The sequence below is a fragment of the Oenanthe melanoleuca genome, chromosome 6 (genome assembly GCF_029582105.1).
Source record: "Oenanthe melanoleuca isolate GR-GAL-2019-014 chromosome 6, OMel1.0, whole genome shotgun sequence".
Lineage (NCBI taxonomy): Eukaryota > Metazoa > Chordata > Aves > Passeriformes > Muscicapidae > Oenanthe > Oenanthe melanoleuca.
Window position 1 is genome coordinate 25,423,544 of NC_079340.1, and position 24,273 is coordinate 25,447,816.

Genomic DNA, 24,273 nt, shown 5'->3' on the forward strand with positions numbered 1-24,273 from the left:
TTTGGGAGAATTGCTTTGTCTCATATTCTGGAATATGCCACTCCAATATGACCAAAGTGTTTAATCCATCTCAGTGCATTCCTCTTCAGAAAGACAATATAACCCAAAAACTTAATATGTACAAGTTACAGCCATAAAACCAACCATTTTAATTGAAGCCATTAAAAAAAAAAAAATGTGAGGCAATATAAATGATAAAACTATACTTAAGAAGAAATAGCTAGCACTTTCTGAAAAGCTTTAAAACAGCAACAAACACTTTACAAAAGATTTGAAGGAAGAGAATAAAATTTCCAAACGACAGGTATTGTATAAAGGTAACATTAACAATTATCTTATAAAATACAGCAACAGAGACAAAATGGATACTCAAGCTCATTTGAAACTAAGTCTTCTGGGGTCTTGGTTAAAATGTGTTCAAAAACTATTTTAAACAAGGACTAAATACTTCATATTTTAAATGTACAGGTCCCTGGCATAAACAGCACTATACACATCTTCCAAAAAAGCAGTAATTACAAGCTCCTTTAACCATGTGTGGTGTCATCTTCTACGAAGTCTTTGGCCATTTCTGCTGTGATCACATCAATATGACTGACCTAGTGGAATAAACAAACATCCAGTTATTACAGTACCTCCTGCAAAATAAGACAGGCACTTCTGAAGGCTCCAGGACTCAGCAACAGTCTATGACCGATTTATAATTCCCTTTAAAGAATGTGACATGGGATATCTGCAGCTATTTAAATTCTCTTTCAAGCATAAGAGAACTCTTTATGGAAGACTGTGACATAACTAGAAATTTATCAGCTGAAGAGAGTCTGACTCACTCTGAACTCTTGCTAAGTCTCAAATGCAGAATTTATCTTAATTATGGTGTTTACCAAGAAGCCTATCATACTACTTACCTTGTTTCTGAATTTTACACCATAGAACTTGTCAGCTGACTCAAGCAGTTCTGGCCTAAAAGTTGTTGTAATAAACTGAGCATGTTCAGCTAGTTCCATAATCATATCTAAAAAAGAAGACAAAAATTCTTTATTAATGTAATATTTTCAATAAAGTGGGACAGATGAGAACAGCAAACTCTTTGCCTTATTCAAAATGAGGTTTTGGTTAATGAAGCAAAAACCCCACAAATCAAGAAAGTACCAGTTTTATTTTCCACATAATACACACAAATACTCTCATTAATTCCAGTATGAAGTGTGACAAGTCCAGCCACCCAGCAAACCTAGTATGGTATTAAATGTTTTTTCCACTAATTTTTAAAATCAAACTAGACTTCAAAACAGGACTGTTTTTCAACACACTGAAGTGCAGTAAGAAGACCCCTTAGATGCAGTAACAGAACAGAGCTTCTACATAAAACCTAGCTCATGAAAACTTACCCAAACACACACTGGACTTCTCAAAAATGTGTTTTTATGATTAAAAGCTTTATTCTTAAACATCAGGGATGAGAAGACAAACTATTAACTCCAACCACAATGAAGATTATAAAAGGAAGACAAGTACCTGACACAGCTTTTCTATGCTGGGCATCCAAGGCCTGGTCGATTTCATCAAACAAATAAAATGGAGCTGGATCACATTTTTGGATGGCAAATATTAGGGCCAGGGCCACTAAAGATTTCTGTCCACCTGAAAGTTGCTGCATTTCTCTCATTTCACCCTGCTTGCCTGTAAACGATACCTAAGAAAACAATGAAACAGCAAGATGATTTCAAAACACTAAACCACAGCATTACTTGTTATTAAACAAATAGGATCAACTAAATGCTGCCTTTTAAGAATATAGTTAAAAAGACAACCTAAGCAAACATTCAAAGGACTAAAAAACAAATATTTTTCTTTACTCTTATGCCAACTCCAGTGAACTGATCCACAGATGGAACACTGCTCTGAGATCCAGATCCTCTTTCGCTTTCGGTGCTGCCTTCACCTTCATCCTGGGACTGACTGCCCTCCACATCTCCTTTCTTCATCACTAACGTGGCCTTGCCACCAGGTACTAACTTTTGAAATACTTCACTGAAATTTTTTGACACCTGAAAAAGAAACAGTCAATAAATCTATTCATTTTTATAGAGGGAAACAAAAAAGCAAATGCAGACAAGTGTTTTTTAATGAAGACAAAAATTATCTGCTTCAATGCAGAGCTCCACGTTCTAAAGCAGAAGTGAGAAATATATGCTGCACATATAAGCTTGGCTTAAAACAAGAGCCAAAACAACTGTCTTTGTAGTATGAGAATTTTCAAATTTTTTTTCAATAAAATTGTGCAATTAAAACATAGAACTGTAGCAAAAAAAAAAAAAAAAATTTATTTAGTAACCTTCAGTTAAGCAAAAAACCCTTAAAGAGAACAATTCACACATTTTATAGTTAAGATTCTTTGTTAACATTGGAATTGCTTTCACTAAATCTGGAGAACAGATTTGGTGCAGTTTTTTGCTACAGTACCAAGAAAGGGTTGTACATAGTACATAGGAACTCACTTGACAGGAACTATTTAAGAAGTTTAAAGCAAAGCTAGAATTGTATTAGAGATGAGCACATATTAAAAATGGTAGCCATATTTGTTTTCCAATATTTAAAAAAACCCACAAGCCTCAAGTTACATGACACTGCCTTCTATTAGTATAGATTTATTTAGTATCCTCTTCTGATACTGCTGCTACACCATAGGACAGCTTGATTGATTTCAGTACCAGTGTCGTTACGATTGTTCCTGTTTTGTTACCTGCTTGAAAGTCAGCTGAATAGCCTCGTATTTCCTGAGCTCAAGGACATTCATCAGCTCCATGATGGATTTGTAGCCTCTGTCCAGTTCCTCTTGTCTTTTTATCAATTTTTCCTTCTGCTCTGAGAAATTCACAAACTGATCTAAAGCTTTTTTATTAACATGACTGTATTTCTTCAGTTCAGTATTGCACTGCTCCAGCTTGCGGAATAACTGTAGACAGAAAACATTAACACATCAAAGTGACTTGCAATTCTAGACATATTTGACACTCAAGATGCAGGTAACACTAATGTTTTAGGTCATAGAACAGGAAACCATGCATACTATTTACCTGCTTTAAACTTAAAGTCTGATACTTTTCAAAAGCCTCCTGTGGAAGCGAACCCAACTCTCGTATTTTCTTCATGCACTCCTCTTTCTTTTTGAGGAGCATCCCTTGCCTGTTTGTCATTTTTTCAAGTTCTTTTGTATCATGGTTAATTGCATCCATGTGCTCCTTTTCCATGTTCTTCCAGCGCTCCATGCTTTTCTGGAGTTCTTTAATTCCTGCTTCTGTTTTGTCAATAGAGTTATCCAGATCTGCAATATTGAGCAAGAGTACAAAACTCAAAGCTTTACACACAAAGTTTTACAAACCTGCATAAGATCAGCAATTATCCAATTAAGTATTTATGAAACAAAAAGATAGACTAAAGAAGATCTATTAAGGAGCAAAAGATTAAATTTCAGGCAGAAGTTGGAAAATCCCCCTCTCTTCTTCCCCATGAGTATATGGCTTAAAAAACAAATGTACTATAGTTATATTGTTCAAGTCTAGAAAGAGAAGCAAAGGAAGTTTCAAGCCAAACAGATATGACAGCCTTTTTGACAGTAACTGAGTTTTAAATGGGTCAGACAAAATTCAGGAACAATTATACAAGATCTTGCTTGTAGGACAGTTGCCTCACAAGTATTATGCCCTCAAGCTGGAACCTCATTACCACTAACACGTTAATTACATTATGGTCTATTTCTAAATCAAATATGGTATATGTGAACTTTCAAAACCCTGGAGAGTTTTCTTCCCAAAACATGATGTTACCAACCATCTGACCGTGCCAGTGTATCCTTCACTCGTTTGTTGATAGCCTCAAGTTCTGATGTTGTGGCAGTAAGAACTGTGCCACCTTCTGTTTCTCGAAGCTCGTTCAGTTCCTATGGGATAAATAAATGCCACCAAGCTATAGCATGAATGGGACCATAAGCCAGACAAACAAGCTATCTTCTGCTACTCTACATATAACTTCATATAACTATTATATACTATTCAATATTTCTGTGAAGTTCTAGAGAATAGTTAGATTTTCAAACAAATCTGTCATTATGACAGTCCTACTGATACACAGGCTGTGTATTCACAGTAGTTTCTGTCAAAAACTTACTGTGCTGAGATTCAAATGAACACTAAACTCAACTTATAAATAGGGAAGCAAACCCCACCACAGACAATGCAGTGCAACGAATGAGTATTTATGATTTAATACGTGTTAGCCCTAGAAATAAACCAAACCCAGATTGCAAAAGTAGATTTAAAAGAAAATCCATACTTGCTCCACTTGGTCTAAGCGTTTCCTCAGATTCTCATTGAGATATGTTTCAACTCTTGTGATAATGCCTTCCAATTTAATCCTCTCATTCAAAAGCTGTCTGTTTTCCTGAAAAAAGTAGAGAAGTATATTAGTTGCCTTACCCGACCAGGACTACTTTTCTCTCATTATTAAAAAAAATTAATACAACAACAAAAAACCTTCTTCACAAAATTCTGTGATCAAAATATCATAATTCTCTGGACTGTTCCTCTAATTTTAACTGACAGAACAAAGAAGGTGTCTAGTGTAAAAGTCAACTGTACAGATCAGTGAGTTTATTCATCTTTATTTGTATCTGAACCCAATTTTCAAAGACAGAAAAGCTTTAGAGAATATATTTAAGTGGTAGTATTTTTCCAGCAACATGTGTGCCAATCAAAATCTTAGTTTTGCCTCACCTACCACGTGCTTAAAATAATTGTTTTTCCTTTCTCATACTGTACACCCTCCCTTCAGGTGATATCTATTTGTATTTATTATTGAAATGTTAACAGCAAGAGTAAGAAAATGGTGATGATTCCAACACAAATAGCCTTAATTCTCACACAATCAACTGGCAAAATTCACTCAGTGTTTGAAAGAAACTTGCAAATACCCTTTGCAAATGAGAGAACATACTTCCTACTGATGAATAATTAATTTAGTGACACTATACTCATAAGTGACTTTTCATACTAAAGAATAAAAGTTTATTGCTAACAAAGGTACCACATTTAATGTAAATTTTCATTTCCTTACTTGCTGTAGTTGTCGAATTTCATCATTAAGAGCATCCACACGTTTCTGATCTTCAAGACTGAGCTGAGACAACAAATCTGTCCCCAGTTCTGCTTTTAATGATTCTCTAGTTGACTCCATAGCATGCAAACTTGCCTCCAGACTCTGCAAGCTACGTTGCTGTGGGATACATATTAGAATTACTCCTCAAAGCAAAGATTTATATGAATTTCACCTGTTTATATAAAAATATTTTTGTGACATATCTCTAGTTATCTCTTAATATTTAATATTTAATATTATGATGTTAACTAGAAAGGAGTGCAAGTTTATCAGTAACATTAATGAAAAAATTTTAAAAAGCCAAGTAACAGCTTTCAATATTCCCATACCAACCTTAGGCATAAATGTCTTTTCAGACTGCTGTCTTTTCTCCTTCAGCATTTTCATCTCTGACAAAATACTGTCTCGAGAGGCCTTGAACTTTCTCTGCTGTGTTTCAATTTGCTGCATTTGGTTCATTAGCTGGTCAATCTCATTATTAATCCATACTGTGGGCTAAGGAAAATTCTGTCCTTATTTTAAAACCCATTTTATTTCTACTAGTACCTTCAATTTTTTCTATTTGATATACTCATCTTTTATCAAATAGGAAACAAACCAAAACTCCACCAACCATAATAACCACTTGTAGAGGAAAAAAATCAAGAATCATCAACAAAAATACTTGAGCAGCTTATCCACTAATTAAGTAACTTATGAGCACCAGGAACTAAGCTAAATGAAGCTTTCCTTGCTTATTTTACAACATTGCATTCAGAAGAACACAGGGATACATTTGAACATGCGAGGAAAACTCAGATCTTACAAAATACAGAACCGGTATCTCTAATACACTGATGCGAGTCAAAAGGAAAGGAATTCAGTTTGAAGGACAGAATGACCTGGGTGATGTATAAGAAAAACACATAAACCTCCCTTACCCCTAAATTGTAGATGGTGGATCTCAAAAGGACACAGTGCAGAGACTGGAAAGACCAAACTGTCAAGCAACTCAGAGCTTATTACAACACAACGCTGTCCCACCCTCTCTCCACAGCATAAGTGGACTATGTAACACATCAATTCAGGATACAAGTACTAAAAATATAGCCTGAGTCAGAAGAAACAGTGAAGATAACAAGACTATCTGGTTATGGCAGTTACCACAACAGACTCTAAAAGGAATAGAAAGGCTCACAATCTAGAGTTTAACCTCACCTCTAAGCTGTAAAGATCAATATCAAATACAGTAACACTGAGAACCAGGCTGCACACAACACAGTCAAAAAACAAATGCCACAGATAATATGTAACAAGTCAGCCTCTTGCTTTGCATCTATTACTGTAACCACTAAACAAAAGCTCTGTCATCACACAACCTTCCCCATTAACAACAAAAGGATATTTTCAATGTTTCTACGTAAGTTTTCATTGAGCTTTGCTTCAAGTTCACCAAGTTCTTCTTCTGCTTTTCTAACATCTTTTTGCAATTCAAGCCGAGACTTCCTGGTGTCATAATAACCTCCAGTCAAAGCACCTCGATGGCTGACTTGATCACCTAAGGGCAGAACAGAATGAGATATAAATGTACACTACTTGCTTGCCATAAAGCCCAGCACAGTTTCTACAGTGCAGCTTAGCAGGTTAACCAGAAATTTTAACTAAGCTACAAAAGCACTGAATGTATCAGCAATCATGTATGTTTACAGTAATTAGGGAAATGTTTATTTTTGTATTCAATTTAAGTGCTATTCCCCTTCTTAAGATCATCACAGACTGCTAGGATCTTCTTTAATCGTTGGCTCATTTTTGTTTGTTTTTAATGAACTTCCAAAACCATGCAGCTTGAAAGAATAAAAATACTTATATTAAAGGGAAAATGCAAATGCTTAGCACTACCAGTTTGAAAAAAAATCTCATGTCTTCTCGGAGGAAATAGAGATGGAGTAATTAGCAGCATCTGTGGCTTGCAGAGTGTGCTGATACTGAAAGATTAATAATTTCCTCCTCAGACACCCTTAGGAATTTTTTAAGATTGACTTTAAGACAGAAAAAGAGAGCAATAAGCCTGCAGGGAATCTGCCCTCTTTAAAACAGGCAATTAACAAGAGAGATAGATTATTTCACAGAACATAAGATGTTTACATATCTGTTGCACAGAAGAATTTACATTACCTTTATAAGGAATTAAGGCCATTCATTCACACCCTAAACATTGGTTTGAGATTGGGGAAAATACCATAAACACTCTAGGAAAACAAATGCCTGTTAAACTGGATAAAAATCCGGGATGAATGCAAACCTAACCTGCTTTGTAATTTTCAGGATGGAGATACATTGCCACTAACATTTAGATCATAAGAAAATCCCATACCTTGTCAAGAAATCCTGTATTTTTAAGCATTGTACTTAACCAAGTGCAACCTTGTACACACATCTCAGTCAAGTAGACTAGTTATTTTTAATAATCTTATTTCGACAACACTAAACAGACCATGTTTATGAGCCCCATGTTCCCAGAAATCCTATTCTTACAATAAATAACATAAAACTGCAGTATTTACCTTCCAGAGTGATACAATCCATTGTGAAAGCTCTGGCCAGCTGGGTAGACACTTCCATGCTACGACAAATTAAAGTCTTCCCGAAAACATGTTTGAAAGCTTTATCAAATCTTGGATTGTACCTCAGTTTACTGATCATAGGAATAGCATCCTAAAGTGACAGAATTACAATTCAGCAATTAAAATAATTATTGAGTATCACGTTACAATAAAACTCTCCTTATTAGTATTGTCTTTTCACTGGTAAAGTGCAGTTAATAAAGAACAGATACCTTGTAGGAAAATATTCTTCTAGAACAGTTTTTTTATGTTCAGAAGTATACATCAGAAGCAGTATTTATCAGCAGACAAACAGAAAAGCAACTGGTGGGCAATAAGCAATGTACACTGCTCAAAACATGAGGCTTTGTAGTTATGAAGCAGAGGTAGGTTCAAAACTAATTGCAACTCACATTAGTCTCAGGATAAGCAGTGTCCCTAACATCCAGCTTGTTCAGAGGGAGGAAAGTAACTTCTCCAGGAAGGTTCATTTTGTTAAATTCCATTAGGATCTTTGTACTGACCTCATCAGAATCCACAATGTGATAAAACAACCTGTTTAACAAGCCAAACAAGTAGGCAAAACTTTACTATGCTAAAAGGACAAATGTATTTGTATGTAGAAAGTATTCATGCAGATACCATTAAATAACACATCACTATAAAGCTGCATTGCATTTCCAATTCCAAGCCTTAGAAAAAGCAAGGGGATGCTCTTTTCACTTTGGTTAAAATAGGATTAGCCAACTTTATGCTCCAGCCAGGAGCAGCTCAATACATGTACAGTGCTACTGTGTCCAAACCTCTATCAGCATTTCCATTACACAACATTCAGTCCTCCTCCCTGCATGGATCTCCAGGGTTTGTCTCTGCTGCCACTAAACACTACACAGAGACGCAGACCACATCCACCAATCTCCCTGTGCACTATGAAGACTGGCACCAGATGGACTGAAATAAGCAATTTTTCCTTTGCAAGTTGAACTACAGCTTGTTTGTTACAGCTTTTTCCAAATATGGGGCACAACAGGAATTCAGAGAGAACTGTGACGTGTTGGGAAGAGACAGCCTTGTTCACACTGACACAAGTTTCAGAAGAGACTGCATTTCTAATCACAGTAGCACCAACATTTGTATGTGACACATTGCAAGATCATGTCACCTCTGTCTTCCTTCCTGCTGTTATGCCATTACCTACACTTTATTAGAACAAGAACTTTTATGACTACTCATGAGTTGAACAGGGATTGATCACACAAAAAGACAATTTTAATTAATTTGAAATGTTAGATGTTGCAAGCAGTGGACCACTCAACAGGCATTTACTTCTTCTAAAAACATATAAAATGTTTTACACAGACTCATTAACACTCAACATCTTTTCAGATAACTTTTAAACAGCAATTTTTGACCATTTAGAGACCATTCTCAACTATGAGATTTCCTAGTGCAAGTGAAATAATTCTTACTATTATTGAAACATCAGCCTTTCTTACTATAGAATTCTCCACACTGGAAGATGCTGTCCATTTTATTCAATTCAGTATTCAGTAATTCAGTCTCACCATCAATCCCCCTGGCAAGTGTCAGGAACATGGGTTAGGGGCCGTTTCGTTGTTTTTTCTTTTTTTTTTCCTCTCTGGTTTAATTTTAGGTTTTTTTAGACAAAGTCAGGAGCAGCCAGGATTAATATTTAAATAGGCAAAATTCTTCTCAGTTCCTTCACAAAGGAATAGCAGTTTGACCATGCTATATAGAATGCACTTTGAGAAAAAAAGGCAAGACTTCAAAAGAATAAAATTTCAGTAGCAGCTTCCAACAACAACTAAACTGTGAGACTTCCAGCAAAATAGCACATAATTACCTGTTCCCTGCAGTGACTTCAACACAGGTGTAGAATGCTGGTTCACATTCAAAGTTATTCATCACAATTCCATGATAGCCATTTAGAACATGCTGGTTTATGCCTTTTCGACGGAAGTGCTCCAAAACTTTGTTTATACTGTCTATACCATTTAAAATGGCCTGTTAAAATACAGCTAATTATTGCATTGCAGTTAAAAGTGTGGGCATAATATCCATTCTAGCTTTCACTTTGTGATAGGTGTAACCTCCTTTTTTGCCAAATTTCTGTTAACTAACCTATAGTTCTAACAGAAGATACCTAAATAAGAGTCTATCACTTTTCAGTTTTGTTTTTTTTTTTTAATCAAAAATATATCAGAGGAAAATTTTTAAATATTCCATTTCTGCCTAGTCTCCTCACAACAACTACCTAGAGCTCATTTTCAAGTAGTTCTAGAGCTATAAACATTTGAAAAATTCGGCCCAGAATATAATTTGTCCATCTTATTTATGACAGAAAGACCATAATTTAAAAAATAACAATCATATCTTTCATATTAAACTAGCCTGTTCTTTAAGAATGAGATTTCACAAGGAATAATCAAGAGTGTGGTTATCTTACCTTTCCTGTTGCTGCTCTGAGAAGCTGCTGTTTCTTTTCTAGATCCTCCCTCTTTGCTGCAAGAGCTTGTTGTTCTGCATTCTCTTCTCTCCATAGATAACTACAGAGCAAAACCAATAAAATTTTCTAAGTGTGAATGCAATCTGAAGGTTTTATTATTATTTTCTTAAAGACTGCTAATCTAATAGGAAGACAAAGTGCAGAAGTTCATACATGGCCATATTTTAAAAACATACCTACATGCCATGTTAACAACTACACAGTTGGGGTCCTTCACATTAAGTGAGATTGAGACATATTTCAATTAATTACTAACTTTCTTTCACTCTGTAGTTCATCCTTTTTATTTTTCACTTCATAGTATTTTCTGTCCAATTCTTCAACACGAGCCTTCACTTCATTAAGATCCTGGTCCAGTTTCTAACACAAAGAAAAGAACAGTATGAAACTACAGTTCTCTGTATTAAAAAAAAAAATCTTTATTTTATAGAGATACTAAAAATTCAGAACATTCCATACATTTTAACCAGCTTACAACAAACTGCAAAAGCACTAAGAATAAAGGCAGCTTTGTAAAGAAGCAGTAACAAGGTGTAGGTGCCACACAAATTGCAAGGCAGGCACTGAGTTCAACTGTGCCTCTGGGCATTAAAGTGAAATGGATCCCTGTAAGTCACAGTAAGAACTGGAATCAAAACAGTAACTAACATACATATAACTTCTGTGCAATCATACTCTGAAATGACATTTGTGATAAGTACAACTAATCTTGTGTGCCATATCAACCTGCTATTAGTCAAAAGCCTTAGCCTGCTCTCCAGCAGTACTAGACTTTCAAGACAGCTGCTGTCAACAGTGTGCTGTGTAAGCCAACGCACAGACATCCTCCCTTTGCTCACTTAACACCTGCCATTTTCAAAGCAGTTCAGGGCTAGCACTCTGTAGTGTTTACATATTTATATGTGTACAAGAAGTAACTGTGCTCTAAAAACACAGTCCGCTGGTCCCAAACTAACCCTGCAAGCCCTCACTCACATTCATATGTAACTCTTTATCTAAGCATAAATTAACCTTCCTTGAGGAGGAAAAGGAAACCAAGACACATTTATAGAAAGGAATCAAAATCCACAACAAATTTAACTCCTTCAATTCTACAGAATTACCATTGAGCACAACAGCATACAATACGACTGCAGTCAGCCCGGTGTAAATGCTATTTTCTTCATTCACCAACTCAGAGAATCACAACTTTGCTAGTAAGGGTCCCAGTCAGCCAGTATTTTAGCAGAACACTATCATCTTTGTACAACTACACTCCTGCATGGTGTCAGACTGACCTTCAATTTCAGTAAGTATATTACACAGACACCAGAATTGGCACTGTATGTTCTCTCAACATAAAAGCAGGATTTTCATAGCTGGAGCTCCTAGCAGGAACACTATCTTTGGATTATTTTGCTGTATTTGCACTTTAAGAGCTGTTTCTGAATGGTAATTAAAATCTAAGCTATGCAGGTAACAATAACCAATACAGACTTCTATAAGAATGTAACAGATTGTTTTCTATGACATGGTTATGTTCAAGGTAGACAAGAGCAGGGCAGATAGAAGCCTCTTCCAGATAACTCAGGCCAAACACATTGGGGAAAGTACCAGAAGGCAAAGCCAACATATATAGTGCAATGCTAAAGGAGTTTAAAGTTTATCTGCAGATGTTTTCAAAAAGCATTTTTTCAGAGACCACATCCAATCAGAAAGTCACATCTTCCTTATAAACAGGCACTGAAGTCTGACTGTCCAAGATTGAGTATTTAACCCTTTTCTCAAAAAGACTGAGAATAAGCTGAAAGCTTACACTGTACTGTTCCAAGTTTTTCTCCTTGTTTGCCTCCGTATCCTCTAAATCCTTGTGTATAGCCGCAATCTGCCGCTTCTTGTCATTGATGGCTTGATCTAAAGACTTCAGTTCTTTCTTTATCCACTTATCCCTTTCCTCTTTGGAAGTAAACTGGCTCCCTCGACCTTGCTTTGCATAAAGATCTGTTCTTTCTTGTGTAGCCTGTGCAAGCCTGTTTTGAGAAGAGAAAGACATGCTGTATTATAAAGAAATCTTTAATTTATTAAGAGCAAGCACTAAGAATTATTATTAGAATTTTCAAGAAGCATCAAACCAGGCTCTAAAATTCAAGCACTAAATCAGTAAAAAAAAAGGATCACATTAAAAAAAATAAAATCATCCACAAGAAGTGGTTAAGCTTAGAAAATCATTTTGCCAAAACTGTTCCCACCCCAACAATAAAGCAGGCTTTTGACAGACCATCTCCAAGTGCATGTAGTTACCCCACAGTCAAGCAACAAGTGCAAGTTTTTGTTAACTGCAGATGGATAGCATTATAAAATTTGCATAGAAGGCAACAGACCTAGCAATTCCTCTCTCTTCTTTTTCTTTTACACTGTTAAATTTTGGCTCTGTTTCTGCCAATTCTTTCTGCTTCTCCTCGATTTTCTCAAGAAGTTTTTGCCTCTCTTTAAGCAGTCTTTTCTGAAAGTCAAACAAAGCAGTATTTAAAGTTAGTATTTAAACTAATCTAACAAACCTTACAAAATAGTGACAGGCTCCAGTCTAAAACCAGAACTTCAAATGTACATGAACATTTCCTTGTGCCAGGGACATTTTAAGACTTCCCTGGTGTTACGTACCCTTTGCTCACTGTTGCCAGCTAATTCATCCTGTAGATCTTTAGCCTTCAGCTCCAATTTAGTCCTCTGTTTAATCTGCTCCTGTCTTTCAGCACTAAGTTGCTCTTTCTCTTCTTTCATTGCAGAAATCTTTGTCTTCAGTTCTCGAACTTGCCGTTCTATTTCCTAAGCAAATATAAGTATGCAGTATCTTAAAGACTGAATGAACATTTCACTATTTATCAAAACTCACAAGATCATTATTCTGTAGATCACAATACACTAGATGTGTGAAAAACCCCAAGTTTCCAAACAGGAAGAAAGCATGCAACAGAATTAATATATTAAAATATTTATCTCCCCACCTCCTCCAAAAAATCCCCAAAACTACAAAGCAAAACACATCTCTGGAGAGCCCTTTTAAAAGTATTTTTACCTCCATTTTATCTCTAGCATCTTGCTGTGCATCTCTCAGCTGCCTCGATTTCTCTCCACTTGTCTCTCGTTTAGCAGAAAGCTGTATGGAAATATGATAAATAGCTTAAGTAGCCAGATTCTGCTTTAATAGTAGTTCCAGAAATAAAATAATTTATTTAGCGAAGAACAGTGATGCTGAGGAATATATACAGCGCAGTAGTTCGGTGTGCAATTGCAGTTTAAGCTCTGCGTGGTGGAAGCCACAGGCAAGAGATTCAATGTTGCTTTGCATAATAAAGGGTACTGGAACCTGTGGCATTCAGAAACACAGCAGGAACCCCCATGCTTCTATTGTGATGGGATAAAAAACCAGTTTCCTCTGCTGGGGATTCCTCGGAGGCACCATATTGAGCTATTCCTTTGTTATTTAGTTATTGCACCAAGATTAAATTATTTTAAGGATCTGAGACTCTGCTATGGGAAACCTGGTCTGACTGTGAGTGTGGTTCAGGGAGATGGGCAAGGCACCTGTGCTGAGAAAATGTTCCAGTCCTAGCTCAGGTTGTACAGTTCTGGCTGCCAGGGTGGCTGCCGGATGGCTGGACAGGAAAGGTTCCTTAACACTCTCAGGATTCTATCAAGGATCACAAGAAGATGGTAGCAAAAACAAACCAACAGCTCATTACATTTTATACTAGTCAAGATATTTTACCTCATCAAGCTTAGCTCGGGTTTCATTAAGTTCCTGGTTATAAATGGTGTATTCTAATGCTCTCCTCATTTTATCCCACTTCTGGTACTGTGCCAGCTCTTCTTTCTCCTCTTCCAGAGTATGCAGTCGCTCTTCAATGTATTTCAACAACTCGTTGATCTTCTCTCGCTTCCCCTCTTTAAAAAACATGACAAGATTGAGATTCAGTTAAACACAGTAATATAATTCCCAAGCCAGTAATATAATTCTCTACAGCCACTGAATCTACTCCACTTATTCACAATTTGTCAACATACATGAAATGTTAAAACATCCTGTGTCCAGAAAAACATCCCAACAGCAGAACTGTTGATAGTTGTTATGTAAGGCAATACAAGCATGTACTCTTGGCTCACATACTTAATACAGATTGTACATGAACTTTAGTGTTTGCACAGCAGTAAGTATCCTGATTTTTGGATTACTGCCAGCTGACATCAGTCGTGTTTCGAACAGTAAATTTATCTGTATTAGCTTAGCTAAAAGCTTTTTATTACTAAAAACACACAGAAAGTAATTTATTAAACCTTTTGAGACACTGGAAATTCAAGGAAGAAATATGACAAGCTCTGCATTGTTTAACATACCACAATTAACATCTAGCTTTTTTGAAAAGGCCTGAAGTTTTAGAGCTAATTGAATTACTGTGGCATAAAGTAATAATTTCTTAAAGGTTTACCTGTTTCTTTCATTAGTGAAATACTCTCCTCTTTACGTTCATCATACACTCTGGTACCTGCTACTTCTCTTAGTAACTTCAATCTTTGAGAGTCAGGAGCTGTGGCCATCTGGTTGATCTGAAAATTCAAGATCTATTATTTCAATAAACTGCTCTGGATGTATGGTTAACCACAACAGAGCAAAGATTGTACTCTTTTGCTCTGCCTGCTTGCCTGAGGTTTTGGCAGGAAGATTCAGATACATAGCATACACCACACTCCTTTCCTTTTGAGACAGTTACTTCAGGACAGCAAGTATTCTGCTTGTAATGAAATTTGTTGCTTTTCAAATGGTACCATTTGTTACTAAAACTCAGGATACAATTACTAGGTACACTGAAGAAATCATAACCCACTCAAAATTATGTTCAGAGAAACTCAAGCTTGGGCTTTTAAGTCCTGGTGCTAAATCAAATAGTTTAAATGCCTCCATAAAACCACACTAAAATGCAGAGGTTATAAACCTTAGAGTAATTCACATAATGAAACATTCATTAATATGACATCAAATCAGTCCTACAATTACACCCAACATAAAACTCACTTCCTTTCAATAGAATTTCAGTGGCTGCATGCTTTCCTAAGAAGGTAACTGTTTCTAATTTGCCTTATATTAAAACCAGTATGTGTATTTTGGCTGCTAAGAAGCATGCACCAATCCCCACTACGAGTGACTTTCCAGCTCAAGCTGTTTCTTTCCAACACACACATTCAACTGTACAGGAAAATTTATTGTGATAAACATCTGGCAGACTGTACAAGGGGTTAGCATTCCCAACATCAAGTGCTTCTCAAGCCTTCTTCTCCTGCAATCCTCTCCAAGTATGCCTTCCAGTAACCTTTGGATGTGACAGCTCCCAGCCTCCTTGATGATCCATTTCGTGAGCCATTAAGAGTAGTCTGTGCTTTGTCTGCAGATGTAGGTGTCCTTTGAAAGCTCTAGAAAGCTGCTTGGGTCTTGAAGACCAGTTAAGACAGCCCATGCCATGAGCCCTTTTCCTGAACTGTGTCCACTTCTGGTACTTCTGCATTTGTAATTCATTCTCCCTTGACAGTATGTTCAACCTCTTAAAATTCTCTACCATTACTTTGGTGCTTCATCTATAGGTCCAGAAATCTTTGCATTTACACTGAAATAGTCACTGGAATCAAGTTTGCTTTGTATTTAAGTATATGGAAAAAAAATCTGATTGTAAAGATCACCATGATAAAAACCCTCTGCTAAATATCATGATTTTTTTTTCTTAAAAATCAACACAAACTACTAAAACAATAATATCTGCCAAAGCAGCATCTACATACAAGAACTATTTCAAACAGGTAGATTTAGGTTTTGGTTTACTTCTGAAATAATTGAACTAAGTTTGGCATCCAGGAAACATAATACGCTTGACAGTGATTCCTTCTACTTTGTGAAAAAAAATCTTACCTTTCCTTGTTTGACAATATAGTAGGGATTACTGCGAGAAAATCCAGCACTTTCAAGGAGATTCATGACATCATTTTTCCTGAAATGTCATTATGGATCCATTAAAAACTTACAGTAAAAGAGACAGCTGTAAAAATGCAGTAAAAGTATCACAACTATATACCAGAATGTGTGCACATTCATCATAGTCTTTTTGAACAAGTTTCTTTATTTGAAAATGGCTAATTCTAAAATCAAATGAGAGAGTAAAAAATGGAAAATATCTAAAATACTATAGAATTGGAAAGTGATTAAGAAATAAGCACCTCAACGCACAGAGGAGGGAAATACAGGTAAGCGTATTACAAGGAAGGCTATAAAAACCTCTGAGAGTGTGGTAACTCTTCTATTTCAAAAAACCCTGAAAGAAATACTATGCAAGCAGTTAAAACACTACATCAATGGATGGATTAAACTGCAAATTCAAAGTCTGTCTATCGCATAAGGACTGATGTTCCAGCTGCCAAACTATTAGCACACAGTATTACAAAACTGAAATAAATTATTTCATGCTAGGGATGTAAGTGTTGGGCTTGCCTGTAGTATTTTACAGAAATTTTATTGTTCTCATTCAGATAAGGAAAAGAAGTACCTACGTCACCATTTTCTTGTCTAAGAAATATTGGTCCTTCTTGGCTCCAATGACTCTACGAAGCGAGACTTCCTCTTTATCAATCTTAAGAAAACAAAACCCAGTAAATACACATACCTATTGCAAGCAGCTGTAACTAACCCAAAAAGTTTACAACACTTTTTACCAGAAATTACTCAAAAGCAGGCACAATGCTGAAGCCTTCCATAAGACTGAGACCACTTGAATCTGAAATGATAATCTATGTCCAAAGCAGTTCACTGAACTCACCGGTAACCTGTTGTCAGAATTGTCAAATATAATCTCCACAAATGCCGAAATAACACGAGGACCGGTACCTTCCTATGAAAGGAGATGCTTTGGTTAGACAGCCGCCACCTTAGAAAAGATTTTGAACTCATTCTTTTCCTCTTTTCCCAGACAACCCCACTTCCCCTTTCCTTTCAAGGAAATGAGATGCAAGAGCACACGTATTTTTATTTCTCATAATCCTGGCTACTCATTCACTGGTGTGCATTATTAACATAATGTACTACTGTGTAATAAATTCCCTTTTGCCAATAGGAACAAACAAAGTTACTTTCAAAGTAATTGGCTTAAAATATCCACAGCCCAGCAATTTAACATTTTTGTTGTACCATTCAAATGCATTAGCTTATTTAGTTTTATTGCTATCCACCTTCACTTACATGCAACAAAGCCAGTCTCTGCTCTGGGCGAAGATGACTAAACTCATCACTGAGGACAAACTGAATTGCTGTAACAAAATAGTAAAGAAACAGAAAATTTATTCTTTCCTCCAGGGAGTTGAGCAACAGTTTCATTAACTCAAAACACATTGGTTTACTGTTGTATAATACAATCATGCTGCTGCTAAATCTCACAATATTTCTTCATTAAAAATCTTCATCTACTGGATCTTTATCACTCAACCTGTTGTACAGCAGGATTTATCTGAAGAAGTCATTGTTGTCACATTACTGGTTCACTGCATAATCATTAACAACGCTGAACAATTAGAGATTCATGAGCTTCCTTCTACACATACACAGCACACAGGCTAGGCTAAAAATATTGCTAAAATACTTAGCATTAGACAACTTATTAACACAACTGTCACAAAGCCTACCAACACTTTTAATTAGCACCTCTGCTCCTCTATTAATGCTCCACCCGACAAAATCCCCCTGATAACCTTATTTTAAAAGGATGCCTAAAGCTGTGCCAAACTGCTATTTAGAATTTAACCATTAAGGATGCTTAAAACAACTGCAAATATCATCATCATCTTTCATGGAGGGCAACTTTAGTTTCCTCCTGTAAATACTTTTACCAGCTGAAAGTCTTAGAATTAGAAGGCCCTTAGTAAGTAAGAGAAGCTGAATTCTAGGGAAAAACCTGGACTAAGAATTAAACAAGTGCATTGAGATCTGCCTTTCATTACTGCCAAGTAATTTCCAATCTGCCACTCTGTATTGAGGAGGAGCATTTGTTAAATCAAGTTCTAACAAAAACAAGCAAAGAAACCTAGAATCTTCAGCATGCCTCGGCTAATAAGAAATCCATGCTTACCATAAAAGAAGTTGCTTTTTCCAGATCCATTTCTTCCCACTGAAAACACAAAGTATGACATAAGTTATAGCTGACATGGGTCACAGTGCAATGTACCTTAAGCACTACACAAAAATACTCAAGAGCAGAACCTAAATATAACACAGCCAAATGAAATCTCAAGGGAATGAGGTGAACTTGGTAGATGGATCACTTAGCCACTGAATACAAGACAGTAGCCCTTTGCCCACTCAAACATATTATCTTGACTTACAAACTCCAAAACTATTCCACAAAGAGAATAATAGTTACACCAATCCTATTTATTGCCATCTTTCTGGTTCTTATACTGCTATTCTGATGGGTAAGAACAGTAAACCCAAGTAAAATTCTCCTGGCTCCAGAATATTTATCCAGAGGAAACCACTTGCCTACACATTCAGGCTGACTGTATGAACTTCATGTAGCACATTAACTTCTTAAGACTCTACCCTAATCATAAAAGACTGGAATAAGTACTACTTCTACACAGAAAAATTAAGGTGTAAGACCACAGCACTACACCAATATAATCTCAATGTTTACAGTGCAGTGTTTAAGCAAGGCCCAGTGCCTTCTCTTTAAGATCAAAAGCTACTGTATCAGTTTCAAACACAGATGTCTTCCAGCAGCAGTGAACATCCCAGGCTTTTCATCCCTGACTGCCTACACAGCATCCAGATTCACCTCGTTCCAAAAACTACTTGGGATTACAATGAATTACAAGTCTTTAAAAAAAGCAAAAAACTCTCAGTGAAAAGAGATTTCTTAGCGTAGTTTAAAAACATTAATACCTGGATAAAATTTTAGCTCCTGCAGAAATAACTACTAAGCAAAACACCTATCCATGTCATAGGCATGGTATTTTTCCCAGTGCCAGAGTTAAATCCTGGCTACTAAGATTTTATGTCCACAATTGACTATTTGTTGTTGGGTCAGCAGTCTCAGAAGTTGCTGCACAATCACTAAAATCAATGTAAAACAAATAGGCAGGGCCAGGCATCCACAGGCAGAAACAGAAGAGGTGTGAGGATGGTGGACAACAACATGCTATTAAAATGGGTATTATTCATGAAACTGAACTTTAAAACTTATACTTTTTGACAATATACAGTCCAAAAATTAATTCCTTAATTAAGATGATCTTCTTTCTCTGCAAGAGTTTATAGTTTCTGGTGTGCTTATTTATAAAAATGACGACACTTGCACAGAAAAAAGAAATAAGAATCCCATACAAATTCTCTGCTGCTGTTCCTGCAAGGACAAGGAGGTCTGGCTGATACAGAGATATGCACCTAAGAAGGAGTTTATGAACCTCACTCAGCTTCTGAAGACAAGGCTCTTGTCTTAACAAAATTGAATGTTAGCAGTTGTTTGCTGTAAGTAGATCACACCCTGTGGTACATTACAGACAGCTGTACAGAAGTTTCCAAAACAGAAAATATAATCATCAATGTAACCAGAATATTAAAAACTATAAAGGAGACTAACACGAATATCATCTGAAATAAACGTGCAATTTTAACTAGTGATAAAAAGTAAGTATCAGAACTTACCAATGACATTGTGTTTGGAGCTGAATGGGTCCACAATGGTTTGGTCCCTGTAGCTTCGAAAGCCCTGAATGATTACCTGGTGAGAATAGAGAGTTATTTTTACAAAGTTCTCTCTGTTCTTGAACAGTTTTTCTACTATAAGGTTTGGCAGAATATTTATATCAATTACACTTTAATTCGCCTGCCCTTCCTGCACAGACTCAGCTTTCCAGCTCCAGTTCAGAAACTTACATCAAACCTGCCCCCTATCTAAGTACGTATCGATTTAGGGACAGATTTCTCCCCTAGCAAGAGACGCTAGCACTTGTGCAGGCCAAAGAATGGCAAGCAAGAGAGTTCCAAGAGGTTTTTTTGTAACAAACTAGACAAAAACATGTATCTGCTTAAAGTATCATATACAGGAAAGAAAACTCAGTATAACAAACACTTATATTTAATCTTTATAATGAGATCTACTTACAACATGAGAATTTTAGTACCAAATTCTACAAGCAGTGTAATTGTAGGCTGCAAAAACTGTATTAGACTGCCTATTTCACATGCAATAGTCTAATTTTACTGTACAATCTAAAGGGAAACATAAAAAAGCAAGCTTGCCTCAGCTCCAATTCACAGCCTAACATGACAAAAATGTACAAAATAACTTCAAGAATTATGCAGCAAACAGTCATCTGGAAGCAGCACATCAAACTTCAACTATTTAATTTCAGCAGCATTTTGAGGTTTGCCAGGCCTAGCAATACACAAGGTACAGTTACAATATCCTAAAACTTCACTTCTGCATAGCAACAAAACTGACCCAACTTCCAGCACCAAGCAACCTGTTCCATACAGCAAAGCTGTGCTCAAAGCACAGCAGCTCTGCTCTGCTCAGTAGAACCACAAAGGCAGCAGTCACCTGAAGGTTGGACATTAGAAGATCTTTCAGCAAGAACACTTGAAACAGGACCAGAGTGACCATTTAATAGCTGTGCTCTTTGCCCAGCTCTTCCCCAACAGGAACACGACAGAGTTAAAACAGAGGCAGTGTTTCATTATGACAGCTACAATACACTAAAAATTACTTCTTAAGACACAAAAACAGCTTGCAAGATACTTCTCACTATTATCACTGCTGAAGCTTAAAATATGAAATTACTTAGATTTTTTGTTTGTAAGGTCTATGATCCCATCATCATTTTCTACTTCTCTGAACATGTCATTCTTCTCTCACACCTTTAAGTATTAAAGTAGCCCATATTCCAGAAAATGACCATAATACTTTTTATTCAAGAAGCACATACAAAACTTCAGCAAAAAGCCTAGAAGTACTATTTCAAACATTTAAGAAAGCCTTTCCTCACTACTATGAAAGCCTCTATTAAGAGTACACCCCAGCACTTCAAGAAACAACTACCTTCAGAACTGCATTCATCAGTCACATTCTGGTAGCGTTAAACAAATAGTGGGGAAAAAAATCCTGCCTATGAAAAGTACTGGACAAAGATTGGGAGAAGAAAATGCCCATATTTATTTGTGTCAAGTTTGACCTTCAGTCTTTCTCCCTTTATGCGACAGGCCACTACCAAGTACTGCTGTGGGAAACTCCTCTTGTCACCTGTTTGTACTAATGGATTAAAAGCATCTCACTAATACTGAATGAAAATGCCATGTCAGACAGCAAATCAAACACTGGAATTTATAAAAATCAAAATGAAATATAGCTTTAAAGCATTAGCGTTTAGTCTCAAAAGACTCCTCTTCCCAGGCACTAAGGCTTTCTTGTCAAATTCTCTTTGTAAAATTATTTCATTACAGGAATCTGAAACTAAGAATACAGGTAGGCAGCAAATTAATAATCCCTTGCCATCAAACATCAGACCAAAGCAGAAGATATTTTGGAAAAGGAATACCATTCCAAATCAGCCTCCTTCAATACTCTGCCTAAACCTCTTCTGAACTGCAATTGTCTGTGCTCCCTCTCCTTAGGACAGATAGTTTTCTTTAATCAGCTGCACTGCATTCAGATCAACTGCGCTGAAGCAATCAGGGATTTCAGAATTTAACAGACCATACTACAGAAAGCAAGCTTAAGACAATGCATGGACTGAAGATGACCCAGGCACAGTGACTGAGAACATAAATACTCGACCTCCCCTATAAAACCAGTATGCCTCTTCTGCCAGATGGAGATTCTGCAGCAAGCTCAGTGCCAGCAGCTTTCAAAGGAAAAGCGGGAACAGAGTATATCTTAATCTTAATCATTTACCCTAGGCCACAGCAACTATGATCATTTGATTTAACATATTTAATAAAAAATATTTTTAAAACCCCAACATTCTGAGATAGTGCTGCTTCCAAACTTGTTAGATTTCAAGGGGAAGGGGAAAAATTAAAAAAATGGGCAAAAAAGTTTGTATCTACTACCTTTTTCCACATAATCTATAAAGAACATCTGAATTGGAATAATTCATTTACTTCATACTCATAAGAACCTGAAAGTCTGTCCAAAATGATAGAAATAACCAATTATTATTTCCTTAATATTGCTATAGAAGCACAAACTTTTGCTACACACATGGGCACCACAGGAGTGTGATACAGGCAGACTCTGACCACCATCATCTTCTCCCCAGATGATTTATCACTTCATCCAACCTACAGATTCTGAAACCTCAAGACTCCTTCCTTGCCTTGTATCAACTCAGATTAAGACTTAAATACTTTTAATGTTCAAACTCCAGGAATAACTTCTGGAAAGCAACAAAATAGGGGATACTGATGGAATCAAATTAAGTTGCATTCATTTTATTCTCACATCCACACATTGTTACACTTCTATAGCTCCTATAACAGTATTAGTTATTGATCACCCAAATTTCCTTCTTGTCGTTTTCCTCAAAATGAAACATCTCCCCTGTTCTGAGTTAATTTGGACTTCTTCAATAGATCTCCACTACTGTTTGCTTTTGAGCAATTCAAATCTGGAGAACAAAAATTCTTATTAAAAGTCTTTAAAGCAATGTGCCCACCTAGGATGATTAAGAGTGATTTACAAAAGCACGATAAAAAGGCGTTTGAAACGCTGCTCAATTAACCAAACAGCAGATGAAAACCTGATATTTATGCAGAACATGCACTTTCACAGCCAATAAAGTATTCTTCTTAAGAAATACACCCGCAGGGTGTCAAAAACAGGTCAATTTCGAGTCCACCAGGAAATGAGAATCCTGATAGGCTTTGTATGAACACACATAAGCAGCAACACGAAAGCAGTAATAAAAATCTGCTGCTAAAGCGGCCGTAGGGAAACTGCAGAAGTAATATAATGATGACCTCAAAAACTGTTTGAAAAAGGTGTATACCAGTATTTATTAACTGAGCACCAGCCAAAAATAATTTGGCAAAGGTGAAGCATAACAGGTGAAATGGTTCATGCCTGGGGGCCTGAGAGAGCACCCCAAAGCAAAGAGACCCCACAAGCTGAACAGCTGAAAGATGCCTCTGACAGCTGAGCAGAGCCCTTTGTTTGGGTACGAGCCTTCCGCGGCCGGGACACCGGGGCTGGTGTATAAAGGAACAACGCGAAAAAGTCTCGGGTCCGCGAAAGAAAGCCCTCAGCACCACTTCACACCTTCAATAAATGAAAGGAGAGCAGAAAAGGAGAGAAAGCGCCGCCAGCCCGACAGGGGGTAGGACCTGACCCGTGACCGGGCAGCGGGCGCCTCCCTCAGCCTGAACCTCGATCCGCCCCCCCGGACAGAAAAGATCGAGGCAGAGGCCTCCGAGCCCGCCGCAAGTCCGCGGGCTCCTGCTGCGGGCCGTGCAGATGTGAAGGTGCAGAGCCCCGAGCCCACAGCTCCGGGGCGGGGCGGGTTGGGCCAACCCCCTCGGCCAGGCCCAGGCCGCACCGCACACTACGGGCGGCACGAATCCCGCCGGCTCACCTGCTTGATGTACATGTTTGCCGGGGATGGGGTAGGCCCGCCACACTGTCGTTGAGCCCGCCCTCGCCGTCTCTTTCCGGTCCGAGCGCTCGGCTTGACCGCGGGTCTCCGCCGCGGCTTCCCGCCCCCTCAGCCGCCCCCCGCTTCCCGCTCAGGGCCCGCTCGCCCCTCACGCAAACAAAATGGCGGCAGACCCTCCCCGTCCCGTCCTGGCGCGAACCATTCAGGGCCATTTGGAGGGAGAACCGACGAGCAGAGAACGCGTTCCTGTCCGCCGAAGATATGACACCTCGTGGAAATGCGGGAATTTCCTTTTTCCGATCTTCTAAAGTGCCTCGTTGGTCTTTTGGAGGGCGCTGCTTGGCGGGG

The 24,273-nt window shown here is 37.4% G+C and overlaps 1 protein-coding gene across 1 annotated transcript; it reads right to left on the minus strand.

The window, feature by feature from the left end:
- Positions 1-24,273, minus strand: SMC3 (structural maintenance of chromosomes 3). The gene is made up of 29 exons (XM_056494823.1): positions 23,905-24,273; positions 19,979-20,054; positions 18,405-18,443; positions 17,522-17,589; positions 17,103-17,174; positions 16,837-16,916; positions 16,202-16,280; positions 14,733-14,850; positions 14,015-14,190; positions 13,322-13,402; positions 12,907-13,071; positions 12,627-12,748; positions 12,062-12,275; positions 10,523-10,626; positions 10,207-10,306; positions 9,604-9,764; positions 8,153-8,294; positions 7,701-7,851; positions 6,540-6,694; positions 5,491-5,640; positions 5,116-5,274; positions 4,336-4,443; positions 3,835-3,943; positions 3,081-3,328; positions 2,747-2,959; positions 1,860-2,051; positions 1,519-1,696; positions 909-1,015; positions 1-599 (listed from the first exon to the last, which is right to left on the minus strand). Exons 1-29 carry the CDS (start codon positions 23,917-23,919, stop codon positions 528-530), a joined length of 3,654 nt encoding a protein of 1,217 aa, XP_056350798.1. The 5' UTR covers positions 23,920-24,273; the 3' UTR covers positions 1-527.